We start from the raw sequence: 24,444 nt of genomic DNA, 5'->3' as shown, positions 1-24,444 counted from the left end.
AGTTTGTAAAGAGTATATACGATGAGTTTGTACGATGATTTTTTACTAAATCATAGAACTATTTTGTAAACAAAAGTGTTATTATGGATATTTAAATTTTTGTAAAATTCAATTTTATATAGGTATCGAGAGATATTTTTTAAGTATTTTTGAAAGGAATTTTAAATTCAAAAATCATAAATGTTCAATTTGAGAATAATAATAGTTTTTTAAAGTAGTATCAACAGATAACAACTAGTTAATACTAGTTAGATATACTAGTTCTAAGGGTAAAAAAAAATCAGGAACAATTTAAAATTTGTAGCCATTACTCTACTATTAAGAACTGATTAACATGTTAGTGCTGTAAATGGTAAAAATAAACTGTTTTTACTACATCATGGATCTCATCATGCGTTGCTGAAAATTTTGGAAATATTACCTATAAAATGTTATTAGAAAAAATCATCAGTTAAATTTCCATTGCCAAGCTACCCCTGATTACTCTCAGCCTAATCTTGTTTAAGGAAATGATATTTTTTAACTTCATGGAATAATCCATCACAGTATTTTAAGGTAATTGCCTATTAAGTTTATTTACATCAAGTAGAACAGTTGAAATTGTAGGTATCGGCTTATAAAAATGACCAAGAGAACCTGTGGGATTCCACACAAAAAAAGATCGTCATTGTGGATCTATTCCATTTATCAAGTAATCAATAAACAGCTAACAAAATAGTGTCTGTAATAAAGTGAATCTGGTGAATTTTACCCAAGTGTTTTTTATACTGTTTGTCATTATCTCTCATAAACGTCTTTGGGGCATGAAGCCCTATAAGCTTTTTCAATGGAGGGGCAGGCTTTGGAAATTATTGATACTCTATTTTCAAAAACAAACAAATTCTACTTCACTTCACATTCCTCACTCATCAATTTACGTTAAAATACCCGGTTGCACTTTATATTGAAGAAAACCATAGATTTGATTTAATTAGAAAAGCATATCAAACAGCTGGATTTTCCAAATTTAAAATCAGAATGTAAAAAAAAAAACAAAAAAAATACCTTTAAATATCGAGTTCTATGGCTTGAATCAAAAATCTAAAGCCAATTTTCAAAACTGAACACCTAGATGCGTGTTTGGATATAGTGTAGTTTTGATGATGTGTGGGGGTAAGTCTTAAAACAAAAAAGCCGTATCGAGAACAAACTTTGCATGTGGCATATTAAATAAATTTATTTAGAACCTCATTTTCACAAAAACACAAACACTACTTTAGTTTCTATGTTTATTTTTCCCTTGAAATTTTATTAAAGTATACCGGTACACCGAAGTATTTCAAATGCATACATTTTTAGTTGTATCAACAGAACTTGTAATAACCAATGGTCATGCAGCATTTTAATATTTAAAAAAAGTTAAAAGCCTATGAAAACAAATATTAAAACCATTTTCATTTTATGCTTTTCCTTTTTACAATTTGTTATTTCTCTGTTTTTGTGCAGATATTCCCCCTATTTCTGTGAAAGAAGAGGCAATCCAGATGACGGTGAACACAGTACCAATCAAGTCAGAGCCACCTTCCATCATCAGCGATGCGCTGCACAGCAAGTACTTGCATAAGAAGTTCAAGAAGATGGCAAGTACTCTGCTGCCTGAGGAGTCTAACAATCTGCTCAACGGGAGTCGTGCCAAGAGAGTGCCAGAGGTGACGTCCAGTGACAGTGAGAAAGTCCCGTCTCCACCCGCTGGCCGCTACGTCTGCTCCTACTGCAAGCTGGCCTGCGCCAAGCCCAGTGTCCTTCAGAAACATATCCGAGCTCATACCAACGAACGACCTTATCCCTGTTTGCCTTGCGGTTTCGCTTTTAAAACTAAGAGTAACTTGTACAAACACTGCCGCTCAAGAGCGCACGCTTGTAAGTTAGAGGAGAGCGGAGAGAAGGTGCCGGTCATGTGTGACGGGGAAGACGGGATCACCTCGGAGGAAGACGATAGTTCAAATATTTCAAATGCGGCATCAGTAAATTCTAGAGTGGACACTGATCCGGAAAGTAAGGAAGAAGTGCCCAAATCTATTTATAAACCGAAATATAGGTTTATGGAGAGGCCGTTGAAGTCGCCAAACGACCTGGAGAAATTTGATGAGAAGAAAGAAAATACAGGATCCCCTCCTCGTCTGCATTTAAAGATCCCCACCCCAAACACTGTGGTACCCGCTTCCACTCCTTCTCCTTTCACAAGTGGTTCGTCTCCTAGTCCAGAATTTCTTCATCGTCATATCAGTAAACTTATAAGTGAAAATCAAGCCATTGTAGAAACCAATGATCCCTTTTGGACAAAAAAGTATCTACAGAGATCAAATAGTAACGATAGCAATTCTGTTATGAGCCCAATTCCTTTGTCACTCACTCCTTGTGATACTAACATGAAGAAGGCCATGAGGCATGTAGTCGTTGAAAGTACAGAAGACGTTTGTGGTGATAAAACTACGACGAAACACTCAAAATTAGCTTTAGCTTTGCTCAGACCCCAGTCAGCGATCTCACCTTTGAAGTATTCTAATGTTCCAACAGCTGATATCTGTGATGCTCAACCGTTGAATCTAACAACAACCAACAAAGAGAGCGCTTCCCACCAAAGAGCTCAAGATCAGAATAACCGCAAGAGGAGTTTTTCCGAAGATATATCTGAAAAATCAACTAAACCTCTTAGAGAAAAAATTATTGCCACTCCGCTCAAATTGAATAATCATTCTTCAAAAGACTACCTAAGATTAACTTCGAGTCTAGCTGAAGCGGCAGATGCTATGTTGTTAAATCATTTAGATATAAAAAAAGAATTTATTGGGAATCCCCAAAATCCTGAGGGTTCTATTATAAAAGACTTACTCTTAAAGGCGAGGGCGAGTGGTGCTACAATCAGTTCTTCTGTCGGTCAACCTTTAGGAACTTCAGTAGTAGATGTAAAACCTTCCTTGTCACTTACTCCACCTGTCTCTGATGAAAGAGCTTATTCACCTTCTAGTCAATTTTTGTGCCATTTATGCAAGGATCCCATCGCTTATCGTAGTGCCGAGCACCTAGAAATGCATCAACTATATCATTGTAAAGGTAACGAAGCATCATCCAGATTGTCTCACAATAGCCCGTCTCCTCATAGAGACTCTCATGGCATGAACTCTCCATCTTACAGAAAAAACAAAGACGGACCAATGCTGATCACGCCGTCTCAACCATCCCCAGGACCTTTACTGGGTAGCACACCTCTGGTCGACAGCTATCGCACGAAGAGTCCCCTGTCTTCTGAAACAAGCCCTACACTGCTGAAGAAAAGAAGATTTGAACCCGGCACTCCAGAAACCAGGGTCATATCAGCCACCACTCTGAGATCATTGGAAGAGCTTTCCAAGTGCCCGATGCGTTCAAATTTACAAATGTTTGGTGGAGAAGTGAAGATATTAGACAGTCCAGGAGGCGAAGCAAAAACCATAAGAATTGAACCGACAAATAGAGGTCCCTCCAAGCCATCAGATATCCCATTACAAATATCATCTCACCTAGGGAAAAATTTTATAAAAGAGGAAAACGATCCGGATAACAACGTGGTGGTGACAATTGCCAAGCAAGGACTGCATTCTGGTGGGTCGATTGTGCAAGTACCCCAAGAAGAACAGCTGTCTCCTCGTCAAGCTCCTACCTCTAGAAGTGTCATCTCCTCTTCTGCTGCCCAAGTGCAAGGGTTCCAAGAACAGAACAAGCTGGTGATACCGGCTATCCCCAAAGGCATAACTCCTCCTGTTCAACTCCCGTACATCCCCTTCACCTCCATCCTGCCGGAGTCAGCTGTTATCAATCCTCTGACCAACATAACTGCCTACAACCCTCTCACCCTCCCTACAGCCAACCTTCTTCCGCCCAGCTCTCCTGGTGTTGGAATTCCAAGCCAATATTCTAGTGGGATCGTCACAATATTGCATGGAGGAAAAGAAATCCCTTATGTTCCAGGAATGCCGGGACCTCACAGTCTCTTGCCAAATCCTAATATGCCAGTTTACTCACCTAAATTAGAATCAGATAAAAAATACCCCAGAATGTTAGAATCAAAATCCAGTAGCCAACAGGAACAGTTTTCAAAAAACCCAAAAACTGAAAAAGCTCAAGGGGTGACTAAACCATCATTGTTGAATATTCCTAAGATTCAAGTGAACAATGAGACCATGGACAGTCCAGTTGACCAAAGCACTGCTACCAACTTCCGTAAGAGATCACTTGATGAAAATCATTCATCTGGTTCCAGTGCACCCAAACGCCCTCAAATGGTAATCATCATTTTAATATCTTTTTTGTTTAAAGAATGATAATTTAAGTAATTGGTATATTAAAGTAAACAATGCATACTTTGATCAGCATAAACACAGGATTTTGATCCCTCTAATAATACACCCCTTAATCTCAATGATGACTTTTTAGACTACAGGTTCAACAGGCCTATTCCAGGTGAATTGAGACCTGGGTTTGGAACATTCCTTTATAAAAAACAATTCTAATGGGGTTAAAAAAATATATATTGTGCTGATAATGTTGCCAGTGTTATCTTAGGACCTCTCAAAATGAATTGTCTGTTTTAATTTTTATAACTGTTCATTCCAGTAATCATCCCACTTTTAAGATTCAAACATAGGCTATACAGAATAAGTCTTTGTATATACAGGGTCATTCAAAAAGAATAGTGCAAAACTAAATGGTTAGTACGTCCGTTTTGCACCAAACCATAGGTTTACACCATTCTTCTTTATGAATAATCCTGTATTTTAAAGTATGGTAAACTAAATCCATTTCTTTTTGTTATTGAGTCCAATAGACAACACAATATGTACTGTTCAAATTTTAACAAAATTTACAAACTCTCATAATTTCTAACAGAACACAAATAATAGTGTTCTAAAATTAACGCTAATAAGTCAAACTTGTTTCCAGTCTCAGCCAGAGGATGAAAATGATTCTAGTCCAGAGAAGAAGTTCCTGCGGCCGACCTCATTGCCACTTAAACCCGGGACATTTGTACCAAAGCGACATCCCCTGGGTACGCCAGTGTTGTCACTGGTTAGTCCGGAGACGCCTCGGCCGAGGAAGTCGTACGGACAGTTGTACCTCAACGGCCACGCGTACACCTACCTGGGCCTCAAATGTTCCACACGGATGTTCTTCTGTACCCTCAACAAGCCACAGCCCATCTACGTCCCTCTGACTCCGGAACATAACAAAGTCTCTATGTACTCTAACTGGAAGGTGAGTTTTGCTTTGTTTTTGTGGAAAAGTCTAGGAAATATTGTAGTTTTTTGAAGAGTTGTTGAGTAGTTAGACATGTCACTGGAAAAACCAATACCGAGGACGGCGAGGACATTTACCTCCTCCTTTTTAAAATTGTATCTATTTTGTATTTATATCACTTCTAAGATTACTAGTATCATTAAAATCTATAGTACTTATTGAATACGCAAGCAGGTTTTTTGTGACAATTACTCCTCCAAAACTACTGAACCGATTGACATGTTTTTGGTGTCATTGGAAAGAGCGTAACGTGAAGTTGTGCAGGAAACTTTTTTTTCAGGGGAATAATTAGAGTGAGGCCCTGGGGCACTTTAAAGTTTTGTATTTCTCCATAAGATTAAGATGGGAAACAAACATTGTAATGAAACTCCAGCTGTTGTCAGAAATTAAAAGTAAGAAGAAGAACATATGTTAATTTGTAAACAGTCAATAAGTATGCTAATTTGACAGTTTGCTACAAACATTTACTGACTTGGTTGAAATGAAATATTTACTATTTGAATTAGGGTTGGCGTAAATATTACAATGGGAAAAAGCGACAGAGCCTGGATAATTTTGATATACTAAAAAGAAAACTGAATTAACACTGTGCTGCATTTCTTAGTAATCATTGAAAGAACCGATTTGCAAACTATGGAAACATAGAAAAGTCATAGAACACCAACAAGGAGAAGAAATAGAAATGTTTTTTTTTTATAATTGTTATTATGGACAACCTAATGTGGCTATAAGTAAGGCTATTTGTAGAAAACACTAAAAAAACAAGATCAGCTTTAAAAAAATAATGAGATATTTACAAGAAATGTTGATTATATCGATCTGTTATGCACATCTTGAGTATTTCCATCATCTTTGAGTCAAATCTTTTAAAGTCATAAGAAATTATGACTGTTATTTGTTTTAAAATAACACCTTTAATACTTAGCAATTAATCAAATTCGAGCAACAGAAACACTAGTATTTCTTAAATACTATTTCTATTAAACTATTTAGTATAGGTTTTATAGTTGTTGCACAAAATATTAATACATGAAAAATAATACAAAAGTCTTATACTTAGTTGGTTGGTCTTAAAATCTGTAATATTTGATATCTTAAGGATTATTTTCACTGGTAACATTGTCTTATTAATCAAAAATAATATCCAAAATAATTTCAGCAGAACCTTTGATTATGGATAGACATTCCATCCTCATGTTGAAGTTGTCGCCAGTTTTAAAATAAAAAATACATAGTTGAATTGGATCACCGTCAGAGTGTGATGATGTAAATACCTACTGGTTTCTGTCAAATAAGCTTTTTTTTAATGAGGTAAACATATTTTATTTCACACCTATCTCAGTAACAAACACTAAGGGTGAAAATATGTTCTTCAACTATTTTCTTTTTTAGTAAAAAAATTGGCCACAGCTGGTCGCTATTAGATGGGATGTCTACTTCAGTATCCAGAGTTCAGAATGTTTCTAGAATGTATAAATTTGTTTTTTTCATGACCAACTAATCATAATTCCCAACATCTTGTAAAACAAAATAAATCTCACATCACCATTTGCTTGGTAGGTGTGTTCAGATGCTGATCCTAACCCCTTCGGACTGGACCCTGGTGGTGTGATGGCGCTGTATGACTCTCGGCACCGACCTGCGACCTACACCCTGGCGCAGTCACAGCCCGGCGAAGTGGTCACTCACTCCAGCTACTGGCTGGCTAGTCAACAACCAACTGATGTAAGCTGACCAGTCCATTGTTACGATTGAATAACCCAGTGGCTGAAAACAAATTAAAATATGTCAGATTCAAAACAAATTTGACTAAAATCTCTAGTAAACTGAAAATTGTATTCGTTCACTTTTTAAAGTTGTCTGTTGGATTGAAGTATAAATAGTTTTGAATAGTAGTTGTCTTAGAGTATTCATCCCTACAAGAGAACGTCAATACACGTTTGATAGGGAAATGGATAATGAGGATATTAATATAAATGTTGATGATAAAATCATCTTGCAAATCTTCAATCATATTATAAAAAATAACTCATGGGTTTATGTAGTTTCTACAATACTTGATGACAGTGTTGAAAAAATCAGAAATTATAATATGTACCATAATAGAAATAGCCAATATAAAAAAATAGAAATATGTAGCCTAATTAGTAGAGTGTGTAAAAGAAGAACACAAATTTCTATAAAAACAGGAAATGTGTTAGTCAGCTTTACTTCAAACATAGCATAAAATATATTAACTTAGTTAGACCTTGTAATTTAGTTTAGATTTAATAATTTAGCACCTCTAGTATAAGAATCAATCCAGCACCTCAAAGTTCCTATTTTTTGATATTAAAATATTATTATTTAAAGAATTAAGTGTTTTGTATAGAAACAATTATTAGATTAAAACAATAGTGTTGATAAGTTGTTTTTCTTACCTCTCTTGGTTTGTAAACAATCTCTACTTATCTACTTAACAACTACTTTGTATATATAGGCCCTATTCTTTACTGTTTGACAAAATATTGTTAGCAGGCTTAAGTTAAATAGAAGATAATATTTCGTAGGTAGGACACCACACTATGGTGTGTAAGGCAAGGATGGCTGTAGGATGAGTGTTGAATGGCTTTGTTACTGACTAAGATCAGCTGATTTATTAGCCAGGACCATTTTATTTCAAGTCCAATGACCAAGAACAGCTGCTTCAAGTTTCAAACCATTAAAAACGTGTCTGTAATTACTCAGGATCAAACTGGCAACCTTATTCAAATGAATATAAAATCATATTAAGTTTTTAAACGTTTGATACATCATAAGTGTTATAGAGGTAGTTGGTTTTTGACTATTATAGGGAGCACGGACCCCTTGCTTAAGGGAGCAGGAAAACTTGGATTACCTAGCTAAACTGTGAGATCCTTCAACTCGCAGTTCTTAAGAGCTGAGACTATCTCTTACTTTGTACAGTCTCAGCTTGTAATATTCTATCTTTTATGGGCCATACAAACCCCACTCGTTTTATCTTCATGCCAAACCAGGTGTTTCCCTCTCTTCTGGGAGGGGATCTCTGGGAGTGTTCCTGTTTTGCCGTAGGGGATTATAAATGTGCTTGCATTGCCAATACTTGTTTTCTGGTGGGCAATCAGAAGTCTTTTCTGGAAACGTAGAGGATATACTTTACATTGCCAAGATGTGTTCCAAACCGATACAGTTAATTGTGCTAATTGGGGGAAAAAGGGCTTTGTCTCCAAGTGTATACCAGTCCCTAACTGTCGGAGGTCCCCATTCACATATTTCGTGCTATTAAACAGAAGGATGTTCTCCACAGCAGACAAAAACCACACAACGGAATCCAATCTTCTGAGTGCAGACATATAAAAATGTTTTGCTAGAAGTACACATTCACAAACTTTAGCCAGACAGGACTTTGTGATAGTGGTCATGCTTGAATGGAGGCAGAAGACATTTTAGCCATCAATTTATAATACAATGGCTTCACAAATTAATGGTTTCACACATTTTTTTATGTAATGCATTTACATAGTAAATACACTACTACTATAAGTTATATAGTACCTATCAAAATGTAAGTAAATTGGGGAATAGGATTTTAAAAAGAAATAAAATATTTATATAAACTGGAGAGTGTTCCAATCTAGCAAATAAATTGCAAGTACACTCAATAAAAACAAGACAGAAACCCCAAGCCAATCAATTGTTTAAAAACTCTTAATATTACAAAACAACAAAGAGGATAGAATACTTAATTTATCGAGATATTATGATAGTCACAGCTATGTGTTATTGGCTAGATAAAATTTTGATATCACAATATGAGTTGGTAATAAAACATCCCCTAACACTGTCAGGAAATGATCCATGCCAGTAATTGCAGACTTAATCTCAAAATGGATAACAATTCATAGAAACAAAAGCAAGTAGGAACTTTAAAATTGTGAAACTTCACAACAGCTCCATATTCCTCCCCCCCCCCCCATATAATCTTGTACTCCTAAAATCACTGGATTTCACCTTCAACATACATCTGTAGAGTTAAATAATTACTTCAAACACTACTGGAGCAAATACGATTAATTATACTATTATTTTTAAATTTACTATAAAGCTACAAACAATGAACCCTCCTGGAATTATGTAACCTACCCAGCAGGATTAATGAAACAGAAAGACAAATAAAATAGAAAAGGGTACCTGTGAGCAAATTGCGCAGTTAGGGTCCAAAACTTGTTTCCGAGGCAAAATGAACAAAGTAATACCTTCAAGCTCTTACCTTTCAAAGTTATGTTTGTTTAGGACAGTTATAACTTATAAGGTGAATAAAACAACTGATTCACAATGAATCTTTTTTTAAAATTTAAGTTCTACACCATAAAGAGTGATTTACCTACCTTAAGCAGGTTGTACACTTGTAAAAAAAGAAACAACATTTTTTTTCATAAAATGTTCTGTCACTTGTTTACAAAAACAGTGGTCAAACATTCAACTGAAGGATCAGCTGTTAAATTACAATTCACATTTAAACCCTTTATAAAGAAAGTTGGTCAGCTTCACTGGATATTTGGTTTTAAGCAAACTTTATAAATTAATCAAACGCTAAGAGGCGAAGTGCTATAAGAAATTAGTTAGAATTTTTCACACAGCTAGATAAGCTTTAAAATGACACTTCAATCATAAAAAATCAGTTAAGTGAACGGTTGAAAAAGGGATTTAAGAGAGAAAACCCTTATTGTATTAAGTACTAGCTGACCCGACAGACGTCGTCCTGTCCTAATGTGGTTATATGTAAAAAGCTCGTTCATTTTTAAGATGAGCTCGTTCGCATGGCTCAATCACGTCCTGGTTTAGGTTCGTTCGCTACGCTCACTCACTTTTAGGTTGGAGCTCGTTCGCTGCGCTCACTTGCCTACAGCTTAGCTCGTTCGCTACGCTAACTCGCCTCTAGGTTGAAGTTCGTTCGCTACGCTCACTCACCTTTTGGTTGCAAATTAGCTGTTGTCATAAATTGAAAAAAAATAATAGTGCTGCACCCTGTTGGTAAACCTATTAACTTTTTAATACTATTGAGCATCACAGAATCAAATTGATTAGTTGAACCAGCTGTTAAGATTCTTTAATTACATTTAAATATGAGTACTCATAAGGTTAACATGGAAAATTCCAGAGCCACTGGGGCGGAGCCCTTTTGACGGATCTGCACCAAACTTCACACAAACCATCCTTGAATAATGCTTAATAATACCTAAAAGTTTCATTACAATCTGTCGAGCGGTTTCGGAGTCCATAAAGGACAAACAAACATGCATTGGATTTTATATATATAGATACAGTATAGATAATTAGATGGTGAGTGAATAGAACAACATTAACAATGCATATTACAGAACGATTCGAATAAAAACCAGCTGGTCATAGTCAGTAACAATCCTGTCATACTTTTTTCCTTAGTAAAGTAAGTCAGTAATAAGTAGGTTGTCCAGGCCCACTTTTATAAACCGGCAGACTGGGCATATGCCCGGGTGCCAGAGGTTTGGGGGCGCCCACCGGGTGCCCCTCAACCACCGCCTGCCTGCACTAGGAAAAGAAGGGGGCACTGCTTTTGGGTTTGCCCAGGGCTCCACTGACCCTTAACGCGGCCCTGAGGTTGTCATACTTTATGACTTTGTGATAGTAAGTCAATATCAAACAAGGAAATATAATTTAACCAGGTAGTTGAGATAAAATTTGATGACACAAATGATATTATTTTCCAGAAAGAAGAATCCTCTGAAGCTGTGCCAAAAAGAGTGAAGATATTTGCTGGAGGTTTTGAGTCAAATGAGGATTACATCTATGTTCGAGGCAGAGGTGAGTTGACACTTAACATCTTGTACACCATTGTTCAATCAGCTGAGGGTTCCATGCACATTTTCCTCCAGCTCTAATGAAAGTTTTTATTAAATAGTAACACAATGAAGTAATTATGTAATTTCCATTTATCTATCCATTTTACCTACTCCAAAACCAGCTAAATCGCAATGTCCCATATTCATTAGCTCCTTTCTCCCTTATTATTTATTCTTTTTCCACGATAGCTTTTAAAAATCCAAGCTACACACAAACCATCCTTGAATAATGCTTAATAATACCTGAAAGTTGAAATTTATTTGAAAGTTTTGAAAGTTGAATGTATTTGAAATTGGTGGTTTGGCTAGGAATTATTAAATTAATTATCAATAATAATGGGCATATGTAATAGTCATAGTCAACAAATGAATACCTAGAGTTTTTTGATTTGCACCAAACATCACAGATCCATCATTAGTCAAGAAATATAGTTATTGAATCCAGAGGATTGTTCATGATCTTCCCAAGTGTTTGATTTGTTCTTACTCAGTGGCGTAACAGAAGGGCCTGCAATGCGCGGGGGGGGGGGGGGGGCCCGGGAGCCTCGTGGGCCCGCGAACCGGTGAGCGGGAAACGGTGAGCAGAGAGGCCGTGAGGCAAGTGGGGCTGAAAAATTGGAGTTCATTATTATTTAAATGTATTATCAATCATTCAATAATTGTATTGAACAAGTAATAACAATTATATTATTAATAATATGTTGTTATCAGTTATCATTTAATTTCGTAAGGCCTCTTCAGTGATAACAAACTAGGGTAACGAACCAACCCCCTATAGACTTAATTGTGGCAATTAAGACGTGGGTCTTTGATTGAGCGGAGCGAGCGAAGCGAGCGAAGCTCTTTGGGATCAACTTCAATGCAAACAATATAACACCATCACTCAATAACGGCTGAATACATTTCAGCCAAACTTAACAAGACTACTTAGACTAATAATGAGATGGTTTGTAAACAAACAAATTTCAATTAGATAATGCTAATGCAATTTAAAACGAACTTAAAATTTCAAATTTTTAACATTAGGCTTATGGGACTAAAGTAGCTATGACAGTTTTTTTGTTTACAAGAAAAATGTAAACAAGAGAATCATAAGGTATTTCTGAACTTTCTATACTTTTCTTTTAAACGTTTTTAAACCATTCCTATGATTTTAATAAACAAGAAAATGCCGTTAAAACATTTTTTAAGGTGCGGAATTCACTGAAAATCGAGAAAATATACGGAACTACTTTCTCAATGCGCGGAGCATAAACAAGGAGCGGAGGGATACAGACCGGTGACTACTTTCTTGGGAACCTATTTGTGTTGCCAGCTGATTAGAAACAGCCAATGTTAGAAATCAGGATTTAATAAGCGATATATCGAACCGCATCGAAATCTGTATTTAATCCGATAATACCTCATAGGTTATATTATGCTGAATTGCATCGATGGTACAGTAAGTTATTACACTTATTTATAAAACGCAGATTGAACACTGATCTAATTTAGGCATGTGGGGAGGTAGGTCGGGGTTTATGAGTATTCGTGACTATATTAAGTGTTTTGAAGTAAGGTTAGATTAGGAAGGTAAAGTGTAGGTTATAGGTAGGTGATCGGGTTGTTTATTTGTGTTGCACCATATAATTTTTATCTTTTGGAATGGAATAGTTGGTTAAGCTCTTTGGGATCAACTTCAATGCAAACAATATAACACCATCACTCAATAATGGCTGAACACATTTCAGCCAAACTTAACAAGACTACTAAGACTAATAATGAGATGGTTTGTAAACAAAAAAATTTCAATTAGATAATGCTAATGCAATTTAAAACGAACTTAAAATTTCAAATTTTTAACATTAGGCTTATGGGACTAAAGTAGCTATGACAGTTTTTTGTTTACAAGAAAGATGTAAACAAGAGAATCATAAGGTATTTCTGAACTTTCTATACTTTTCTTTTAAACGTTTTTAAACCATTCCTATGATTTTAATAAACAAGAAAATCTCGTTGGTTATAATTTAATCTACTTTTGCAAGAGGTAGCCTATCTGAATCACAAGTTGTAGTCAAGAGGTAAATTATTATAATTTTAATCAATAAAAAGAGCATTAGTACATATATTGTTTTTTTTATTTAGTTAGTTACACTAATATTAAAACAAGTTTTCTCCGCTCAACTGGCTTTCACCGCTCTGAAAGCAATCCTAGTTATTATGCAATCTTACTTTTGTCACCGAGAAATATTTTACTTCTCGGTGATTTTCGTACACTGCTTATGTCGTCTGCAAACATTATGGTACTTTGGAGCCTGGAGTCATGAACGTTGGCTTGGGCTTTTAATATTGTATTATTTTACATTTTAGTTTTGTCCTAATATTGATTGTATTTTTTTAAATACAATATACTGCTACTCTACTTACTGTGGGGAGCGAGCTGGCGTAGTGGTTAGAGCGCGGGACTTCAGTCCCTGAGGTCCCGGGTTCGATCCCCGCCAAGTCACCAATGGAATTTATCTAAGTGATAATGCCGCAACCCCTAGGTCTAGCCTGAAGTAATGTGAAAAACAATCCCAGGCTCGTGCCTAGCGTCCTTAGGACAAAAAAAAAAAAAAAAAAAAAAAAAAAAAAAACTCTACTTACTGTGTTTGTTATTAAATTAAAATAATATTTTAATTTAATATTTTTTTTCATAATTTATTTACCACTCTTTTTATGATTAATCTGTTTGATCATTGCATTGGTGGTCCAAAAATAACTAGGGGGAGGGGGAGGGTGTTTGATTATGTTGTATCGGTGGTCTAAAAATAGCTCATGAGAGGGGGGGCCCAAAAAAACAGTTTGCAGGGGGGGCCGTAAAAATTTGTTACGCCACTGTTCTTACTGTTCGTAATGTAAATTCATCCCTAATATCTAGTCCATTTCTGATCATCACCGAATTATTACAAACATATGAAAATGTTTTAAATTGATTTTTGACCAGTGCATGATTTGCAGGACGAGGAAGATATGTGTGTGAAGAATGTGGAATTAGGTGTAAGAAACCCTCAATGCTCAAAAAGCACATAAGGACACACACAGACGTCCGGCCATTCACTTGCGTCCACTGCAAATTCAGGTGGGTCAATTTTTACCAATATTTACACTTAACTCAATATAATATTGAGATCTATTGACATTTTTGGGATTGTTATTAAATGTGACTGTAAAATTTGTGAAAATAATGTCCTTACTAAAACTGACAAGCAACAATTGATTACTGTATTATTTTATGTTAATTTTACATTAATAGCCTTACTTATATTTAAAATACTGATAAAATCATCCCATCAAACTAGCAATTCAAGTAAACACTTTGAACAACAAATGATTTAGATCCTGAGAACTCTAAAATAAGACAGTACATTAGTTCTGAATCTAGGTTTTGCCAAGAAGACTACAGCATAACTACTTATCTGGTGCAATCTGCTAAAGCATATTTGAAATTTGAAGACAAAATTTTAAAATTTAGTACCCTATTTAGATATTGAAAGTACATAGACAGGTAAGGGTAATAGCTTTGACTATCAATACAACTTCAGTATCCAATAGTCAATGGTAAATATATTTAATCAAACAGAGATGACCAATGTAGCAATTATAAAGGAGTATGAACATTTCAGTTTTAAAACCAAAGGAAACCTGACGAAACACATGAAGTCGAAAGCTCACTACAAGAAGTGTGTGGACCTTGGTATTTCGCCAGTTCCTACCTCGGTAGACGACTCATGCGTGGACGAGGTTGCTCTGGCAAGACAGGTTGGTCAACCGTTTGTAGAAATTCTGTTCATGTAGCTTTATCTAGCAACATTTTTCTGCAGAAGTCATTTTTAGACTTATGATCTATCCTGGAAAGATACAAAAATTACTTCAGACTAGCTTTTATCCCATACAAATTATGTTGAAAACACCAAATCTCCGTGATTGGATATTTTTCACTTATTTAAGTTGGGTTCATGAAGGACTTTTTACTCACCGGTTATGAATGACTATATAAAATATTGGGCAACACTCATTTTTGTCACAATATGTCAATATTATTCATGACTTCTAATCAATTTCCAAACCTTAATAAATTATGTTATGCTTATTTCAAAATTGTTTGTGTTGTGAATGATTTATTCTTAACTGCTTTTATGTTGGTATTGCAGCAAGCTCTCCGGGAAAGTCAAGGTGGCAACCCTGAGGAGTCTGAAGAAGAAGAGGAGGAGGAAGAAGAAGATGACACAGATGATGACAATGAGGATGATGAAGGTATTCGTGATGAAAAGTTTTGTAAAAATACAAAATTAGTTTTTAAGTTTTATGATATCTTAAAATCTATCTGTTGTTCTTACTCTAATGACAAATGAATAAATGAATGAATGATTTATTCCACATAATACCGGTACTACTGAAAAAAATTATAACATGGAATATCATTAAAATACAACAAAAGAACAAATTAAACTAATATAAACCTAAATAATGTGTTGGAGGCAGCTTTTAACGATGTTTACCTAGGTTGAAAATAGTGGAAAATATATATTGGCCTGATATATTTTATGAACACCGTAAAACAATCACAGATTTAATGATGGTAGTACAATTAACAATATACTTTTCTCTTCCCAGACGAGGGGGAAGGAGAGGGGGATGAGTGTGTAGAGAGGGAAGCAGCTCGCTCGCTCCTCACACTCAGTGAGACACTGCAGTCAGTAGCTCAGCGGCAGCAGGTCAGCGCAGGTCTAGTCCCAGTGAGTGGACGACCCTGCACTTACCCCTACAGCTATTCCCAGGTGCCCACCCAGCCACAGACACCTACACTTACTGCCATCAGTGCCCAGCGAGAGAGGGAGAAGGTGAGGCTCTGCGACTTTTGGATATAGAACTTTTAATCTTCTAAAACTTTTTGTAACATCATTACTGGTTGTTTAATCCGAAATAACTCAAAACAAAGTTATATTAATCACACGATTAAATGGACATTGTATAAATTAATTAGCCTAAACTTGCAATAATAATTACATCAAAAATTAAACATTTTCTCAACCCTTTGAGATTCTTAATCAAACAGCAGTGATTTCAGAAAAGAAAGGAACATTTTTCATGGACTTTTTCCTGCTTATGAGTACAGTGTTGGTGTTAATGGGTTCATTTGATCTGTCTCTAGGTCTCCCAGAATACAGGTCTGGCCAGGGTCCAAGCCAAGGGAGCAGTGGAGGAGCCCACGGGCAATGTAGGGGAGAAGGGTGTGGCTGCTAGGTACTACTTCCCTTCAAGCAGAGACTCAGGGGACTCTGAACCAGAGCCTACAGTGTCCAAGCAGTCCACACCGATCGACCTTAGCAGCAAACCCACCGGTGCGTGGGTAGATAGGAATGCTCTCAACAGAATGTTGGCCAATTTGACATCGAGTTAAATTCTGAAGTAATACCACAAAAGATTAGTAGGCCTAACATTTTAAAGGCTGTAACTTTTTAATTAATGTTAAATATCATCTACCATACAAAATTATCTCTATTTAAATACAACTATGGGAAGCTCTTTTTCAGGTTTACAACAAAATGATATCTGATGGGAGGAATTTAATCATCACGTTGTTGCATTGTGTGCACCCTATTGTGCTGTGCACTGTTATATATATATATATGTTAATATGCACAATTGTAATGGTACCTATATGTTTTATTACAAAACAAAGTTGTACAGCGCTCTTGTAGAAACCCGGTACATTCAAACTCTTATCTAAGGAATATTTTTTCCCTTTTATACTGTGATAGGAAATGTGTTTGCATGAAAACCTTCAGCTTCCAAACTTATTGCTAGACACTGATTTTTTTTTTATTATAAAAGATGTTTCAGTGATTTAAGTCAATAGTTTATGTTGAAAAGAAACCTGGTATAAGTTTCTCAATCATTCAACTGACTAAACTTTAAAATTGTTTTGCAGAAAAGAACACGCGAGCGTGTGATGCGGCCATGTTGTTAGCTTCTCTGTGTTCCACCATGGAGCGGTTGCCCATAACCACAACCACAGCTGCAGTCAGTGAAGACTCTACATTGCTTCAAGCCTACCTTACTGAGAGAGCTGTGCAGGATACACGGATGAAACAACACCAATACAAACACAAACCTGTGCCAATAGAGGTCCCTCACACTAACCACAACATATCCGTGGCCAAGGAGAACGCTCTGGGAATACTGGCTCAAACAACATCTGACGCAAGGAAGACGCTTGCTAATGAGTCTCCCGTGACATCAGCATCTTCCAACAAACCTCAGGCTGAGTTCCTACCTCCTTCTAGTGGACCTTCCCCCAGCTACGTCAGGTGGGTCAACGATCAGTCACTTTGTTACTATCCATTTCATCCATTGTTGAGATGAACAAATTCGCCCTTGAAAGATGAATTTGCATCGTTTTCCTCTGGGCGCTTGTATTTTTTAGTTATGTGTTTTTGCTGGTCATCAGTCACTGTGTACCTCGCTTGCATCTTAGTAACCAACTTGACCTCATTTCTCTCTCAAAAACCCTCCCCTAGTTGTAGTCGCGTTTCACAGGCCCCACCACCGTGGTTCACCTCTCACGCTGCTTGGTTACCTGAGTTCAGTTCTGGGTGTCACCTCTTGTTTTTTTTGTTATTATTTGCATTATTTTACAGTTAAATTAATATTCACACCCATCAATTAAAATAAATACGAACATATATTTCCATTGTCAACAATTTCTTTTTCCAGAGAAATAAAAACTTCATCTCTCAAGTTTTAAAATCAAAGTCATTTGTGGAGGGTTAATGTACTCAACTCCAAAGTCATTACCTAACTTATTCATAGAACAGTAATATTGTTTATGAAGTTTACCAGTTATGGAGTGAAAATTTAAAAACGTACGTTTTCAGGAGAAGCACTTTTAAAATTTTTTGTTTAGTTTTTTGAAACTTTTTTTTATTTTTTTTTTATTTCATTGACATTTGAAGTTTCATAAAATGTCCATGATAACGCAATATCTTTGGTGATTTTTTATTAATAGAGCATCTTTGATGGAGAAACACAAAATTTTGTCACGACCATCATAAAAAACTATTTTTTTGCTATAAATTAATTTACTTTTATGGCCATTATCACAGCCACCTCTAATACAAGGCTGCGGCGAGCGAAAAGTGGCAACGTCACATCCGTGTCTTGGTGTGCGGTCGACTTACCATTACAGTGAATGGAGGAGACGTACATAATCGCGTTTCTAATACCCTTAATAATTAGTAATGCCATTGAACTTGTTACTACAGCATGCCAGATAGATGTGATATGGCTGGATGCAAGAATAATTACGAAAGCTCAATTAAAAATGAATAATACATACAGTGTTCTAAGATTCTATGTGATCTGCCGCGTAAGCAACAATAGCTTCCTGCTATTCATCGGTCAAATTAGACATCTTAAAACAGTTCTCGTTTTTGTGTGAAACATTTTCACGAATATGAACTTAGATTTGTAAAAAAAATGTAAGAATAAGACAATGATTCATCTTTCAGAATGTTACAAATTGGACCTCGCCGACAAGTTTAGTAAACTTGGCGAGGCCAAGATGTTGTATTATCACAAATAAATATATTTGAATTTGATTTGATCTCAATTTTTACTTTAAAATTCCTTTAATAAACATTAACTGTTAAAACATTCCTGTTTTTCTTCTTTTGTTTATGTAATGTATGTGAAATGTATATTTAGGCTGTGTAAATTTATAGCTAAAAATGACAGTTAAGTCCTGGGAATGGGGCTCCAGAGTTATAACGTCCACGTCTTAATTTAAAAACTTGCAGTTATTGTTGCAATAGAAAGTCTGAGAACCACAACTTTACAGTATAAAGGCGATTGCTCAAGTGATATGCACCCATAGCTGTCATGTCAGTTATACTTTTAATTACACATTTTACTCAATAGAAACTCTTGCTCTAGCATTCTGGAGGACGGCCGCAGCATGTGTAATATTTGTAACAAGGTGTTCTCCAAGCCGAGCCAGCTGAGGCTTCACGTCAACATCCACTACTTTGAGCGGCCGTTCCGTTGTGAAGCCTGCGCGGTCAGCTTCCGCACTAAAGGTCATCTGCAGAAACATCAGCGAAGCCTCTCTCACCTCAACAAGGTCAGTTGATGTGGATTTACCGAATGTCGGCTCAGTAGTGGTTAGGGCTGACAAGGCAGACTTTGTTGGTTTCATCAACTTCTTATCACTGCTGTTATCATTTCACTAGTTTACCTATGTGACCTACATCACCAGACAGACTAGTCCATGGTAACAAGCGGTTTACAGTAAAAAAATTAAATATATTTGAAGTTTATTTGTTAAGGCCATTGGTGAATAAAAACAATTCCGGACAGACAAATCTGGTTCAGCTCTTTTATCACTATTAATAGATTTGTTTTTTTAGAGTGTATTTATCAATCAATCAATCAATGATGAATATTTTCTGTATGTTAAACATTATTTTTTCAAAGTATAGTAAAGTATAGTAAGGCAATGTATCAAAATTTGAAGTTTAATCTAGATTTATCTGTTCAATTCATTCCAATGTTCACAACCAATTCTGTCATTTAGCGCTTGATGAAACAAACAATACTTTGTTTTTTCTTCTCCAATTCTTGAAAGCATGGAGGTACAATTTACGTAAATCATTCTTTGTCCAAGCTAATTAAATAATTTTAAAGTTATAATCACTACAATTTTAACCAGATAATCATATTATCAACATTTTAGGTCAGCATGAACTCGACGTTTGGAACAGCCACGACTGCGAACCCTCGTCCATTCAAGTGTGATGATTGCAAGATTGCGTTCCGCATCCACGGACACCTTGCCAAGCACTTACGTTCCAAGATGCATATCATGAAACTCGAGTGTCTTGGTAAACTTCCGTTTGGAACGTACGCTGAAATGGAACGGTCTGGGGTCAATATGAACGACATTGACACCACCGACTGTGACAACTCCTTGGAGAGTTTGCAGGTAAGATTTGTCGGTCCTATCTAACAGTCACAAAAATTTCCTTGAATATCTTCAACAATTTTTCGAATCATTTATGATTGATAAAAACTTAAACAATCAATAAAAATAATGTTGAACGATGTTTAATAAATCACTAAACAATACAAACCTTAAACACTAGGCTACCTATCTGATTATTTTCTGACAAGGGATGAATCACCAACTTCATATTGTCAATTTTTTCTTTAATTATGCCAAGGAAAAAAGGTAAATTTAGCCAATTTCAGGGTGTAGTAGACCTTCTTTAACTGGTTTTATGTATTGCAAGTTGCAACAAAATTGGATCACTACGTTAAAATCATGTCCATGGTTTGCAGCTACTTCAATTATTATTTATTCTCATAGTAGGCTTATAAATTGTGGTCACTTAATGGAATCAGTGAGCAGCATATAGGTTTTATTTAACCAAACTCTTTGACAGTGTAGAGATTGAAATAAATTTTATTTAGTATAAGATTTATTTGTGATATAGTATTTTCGTATTTTGTATTGATGATGTATATTGAATTAAATTATGAGTTGGCTACCTTAACTTGTGGGGGGATAATTTAGAATGTTTACAAGTTTATTGATTTGTTTGCTCAAATCCCTGGTACAGTACCACTCTCTATTATCCGAGCCCCGGTCATCCGAGGTCGGTTCAGGCCTAAATATATATATTTTTTATTTCCGGTAGGAAAACAATAAAAACAATAATGTTTCTGTTGAAAGTAAAGCAAAAATAGCATGTAATTTGTGTTTTCATAAAATTATACTTTAAATAATCGTTATAGGCATTATTTTAACGTATAAGACATGTCGTCTGCAGAACGTCAACATAAGCAGTAGCATTTCTGCTCGGGCATTGCAGCTTTGCCGGCTCGTATCGCCTTTTGTCAGTGTTTGTCATTAGCCTACAATGTTTTAATATTGACATTATTGTGTAAAGTATAGTTCAAGTCAAATTAAAAAATAATATTCTATACTTTAACTTAGGGGTCCACCTTATTGTGTTTTTATTTAACCCTGTAGAGTGTTGGCTTGGTATCATTTTATAATGATACTGTATTTGAAGTTTTCCAAAACAATTTAAGAAAAGCATGTTATTTGTATTCCTTAATAACACTTCCTTATTTAAATACATTTTTTATTAAAATAATAATTATTAGTCATTTTGTATTCACTATGCTTTACTAAACCATATACTTTACATGTCTTTGACTTCCTAATGTGGTACCGTAACTCCTAACGGAATCCTCAAACTCCTCAAAATCTAAGACCCTCCGTGTTATCTGAGATTCTCGGTAACCAAGGTAGTCTCGGTCCCAACAACCTCGGTTAATTGGGAGTGTACTGTACTGGACAATTTGTCTATAGAATCAAAAACTGGTTAAAAAAATTTATAAATGATTATTTTTTTCAGCTCCTGGCTCAAAAGTTGTATGAGAAGGACCCATCTAAGCTGGGACAGTGGGATCCCAACGAGATGATGCCTCAACATATGATGAGTTCCGGGGACACTTCTTCTGAGGGTGAGGAGGACCCAACCCCTCGTGGCCCCTTCAAATGTGTCGTCAACATCCGCAACACTCCCGTCAACCTCAACATGAAGGGTCCAAGACACAAAGGGTCTGGCGATGCAGACGACACAACGGACAATGTAGATACGAGGACAGAAGACTCGGGCCAGTCATGATTGTAAATACATGTAAATACGCACAGTGTAAATAAATATGAGTGGTAGTTTGACTGGGCCCAATTGTAAATGTAGTGTGATTCAATGTACAAATTCGTTTTAATATTTCATTGTGATTCCTGTCCGATTTGTGACCTAGAATTTTGTAAAATCCTGATAAATTTTACTGCCTATTTTTGGATTGTTTTTAAATTGTTAACCTAAATGGTATTTTGTAATACTGTTATAGTTTGAACTATCGGTACTGTTTGTGGTCGATACTGTGTAAATGTTGAAAACTGTCATCGTAATACGTAATAGATGGTACAAAATGTTGGACTTTATAATAACGAAACTCCATTCTCAACATGGAAGACTTTGCAATTGTTGTTCATTTATTTTTATCTGTCTGTCAAAAAGATTATACTTATCACAATCTACTTATTTTGGTTATTTTTAATTTCCCTAATATCTTATTGTTTATTTCATAAATTCATAATTCATTTGCCAAATTTATAATGAACATTTACAGATCATGTCAGTCTACTAGTTGTAACTGTAAACTTATTCTATTAATCTCATCAATTCAGGTGGCAAAAACTACTAAATTTATATCTGTACCTTTTAAAAGTACTAACAAATTACTAATCTTCCTTTAAAAAAACCTCTAAACCAAAATAAAAAAGGGCTTGTAGATTAACTATTAATTTTTAAACTCGTTTTCTTGCAGCAATATCTCACCATCGCTTCATTAGTGACACGGTCAGCAGGTGTCTGTTCCCGCCTAACAGGCAGATGTTGTAAATCAGTGTGGGGGGTGCTGCATTTTTATTTCAGGATTAGTTTTGCCAACAGTGTCATTTGGAGGCTTCTGATTGGCTGAGGGAACACCATTACCGCAACAATATGGTATGACGCCATCTGCCTCCGTGATATAGTGGATAGAGTGCCGGGCTGATAAAAAGAAGGAGCCGGGTTCGAATCCCACCAGTGACACTTACTTTTTGTGTAGGATTTTTTTTCATCATCAGCAAGTTTGGTTGGTTTGGTTAGGTTGAGGCAGTTTAATTTTATAATTAAAACATTATAAAATAGAATTTGAGCCATTTATAGTTTTATTTTATGAAAATAACAATTTTTTTGATTAAACATTCATTTGATTTTTTATTATCAGCAAGTCTGGTTAGTTTGGTTAGGTTATGACAGTTTTTTTTTTAATTAAAAAAAATAATTTTAGGCATTTATAATTTTTTTTTAAGAACAGAACTAATTTTTAAATTAGTTATCCTTCATTATAGTCAATCAGAAGCCTCCAAATGACACTGTTGCAAAACTAATCCTGAAATAAAAATTGTGTGTGGGCGGTTGTATTATAGTTTTCATTGTGTATCAGCTATTTATAGACTGTTTTTATACTGACATCCCAACTATTTGGAACAGCTGTTGCCAATTTTTTTTATTAATAAAGAACCTAAGTTGAATGAGCTAATCACACACAGTGCTCGATTGTCACTGAGATAGTTGATGTGACGCGAGAGATGCTATAGCTTACAATATGTCATTATATCAGTTTGACTTGTTTTAAAAAGTCTGCATATTCAATAAAAAATCAGTCATTTTATCAGCACAACCTATCAGTGGCTCAATTCAACAACAATTTTGATTTAAAAACTGGCTAACTTGAACATTTCTGTTTTTATTCTCTTAGGCTGTTTTGGTTAAACGGCATTTCAGTTAATGGAGGTTCTACAGTAGATATATTCACATAAATTTATCGGTGACTTCAGAAATGAAGGTAACAAAACTAAGGTTGTTAAATAAAGTAATTTATAATTTAACAGTAAAAAGGCACATTATACTAAATAAACAAAATGATTTGATTAAACAAAATAAGACAGTCTAGCAGCAGCAGAGTCTACTTGTTGAAGGTTTAAAGTAAGGAACAGAGTCGAAGAGGCAGAACTCTAAACCATCATATCGATGTATTGGGATCTGAAACATTTAAATAAGATGTAAAACATGTTGAACTAAAAATTCTGTACAATTAAAATCCACATACTACCTGACAACCAATACTGAATTGAAGTGCCTGAAGTTGGTCTTAATTTGGTTAAGCAGTCAAAAACAGCCAACAGCATGAAGGATGGAGATTTTCCTCCTCTCACTAGCTTTTCAATTTCGCAACCTCTTACACTTGGCCACATTTATGCAAAAACAAGCAATGAACACACCAGAAATTTAGTTGAAACCTAGCAAAATCAAATCAAAATAATGTTTATTTTAGAAAGTAAACTACAGTATTACAAGACTTTAAAGTAAAACGGTCGGCAATCCGCAACTCCCCCTAAACTCAAACATCTGTGAAAATGTCTTCTACCTGTGTACCATGTAACTGATAAGGATATAATTTTAGGAAATATAAGGAATTTCATGGCTCAAAGTTGTTAAGTGGTGTTTTATTGGCATTTGATGTATCTTAAAGTTTATATTCCTCACACAGTCTGGGACTTTGAGAGTCTATTGTGGATCGCAAGTCACCAGAGACTGCAATT

The 24,444-nt window shown here is 35.5% G+C and overlaps 2 protein-coding genes across 2 annotated transcripts in view; one reads left to right on the top strand and one right to left on the bottom strand.

Moving 5' to 3' along the window:
- Nucleotides 1-22,332, top strand: part of LOC128990953 (transcription factor HIVEP3-like) — a 55,838-nt gene extending 33,506 nt beyond the window's left edge. Inside the window, exons 3-15 of the mRNA XM_054413628.1 lie at nt 1,486-4,301; nt 4,960-5,271; nt 6,874-7,038; nt 11,064-11,157; nt 14,175-14,295; nt 14,840-14,975; nt 15,368-15,470; nt 15,831-16,057; nt 16,369-16,558; nt 17,149-17,527; nt 19,152-19,338; nt 19,951-20,199; nt 21,641-22,332. Coding sequence (XP_054269603.1) covers nt 1,486-4,301; nt 4,960-5,271; nt 6,874-7,038; nt 11,064-11,157; nt 14,175-14,295; nt 14,840-14,975; nt 15,368-15,470; nt 15,831-16,057; nt 16,369-16,558; nt 17,149-17,527; nt 19,152-19,338; nt 19,951-20,199; nt 21,641-21,913 — 5,252 coding nt within the window. The 3' untranslated portion in view covers nt 21,914-22,332. The remainder of the gene's footprint in view (nt 1-1,485; nt 4,302-4,959; nt 5,272-6,873; nt 7,039-11,063; nt 11,158-14,174; nt 14,296-14,839; nt 14,976-15,367; nt 15,471-15,830; nt 16,058-16,368; nt 16,559-17,148; nt 17,528-19,151; nt 19,339-19,950; nt 20,200-21,640) is intronic.
- Nucleotides 22,333-23,709: 1,377 nt separating this feature from the next.
- The window catches only part of LOC128989523 (pericentriolar material 1 protein-like), an 83,064-nt gene continuing 82,329 nt past the window's right edge, over nt 23,710-24,444 (bottom strand). Inside the window, exon 36 of the mRNA XM_054411420.1 lies at nt 23,710-23,884. Within this exon, the coding sequence (XP_054267395.1) occupies nt 23,865-23,884 (20 nt within the window). The 3' untranslated portion in view covers nt 23,710-23,864. The remainder of the gene's footprint in view (nt 23,885-24,444) is intronic.

This window comes from Macrosteles quadrilineatus, unplaced genomic scaffold, assembly GCF_028750875.1.
Source record: "Macrosteles quadrilineatus isolate MER2022 unplaced genomic scaffold, UCM_ALF_1.0 Scaffold_3__2_contigs__length_128488019, whole genome shotgun sequence".
In the NCBI taxonomy this organism is placed as follows: Eukaryota; Metazoa; Arthropoda; class Insecta; order Hemiptera; family Cicadellidae; genus Macrosteles; species Macrosteles quadrilineatus.
Note: the sequence above shows the minus strand (reverse complement) of the source record. Positions and strands in the feature narration are given on the sequence as shown.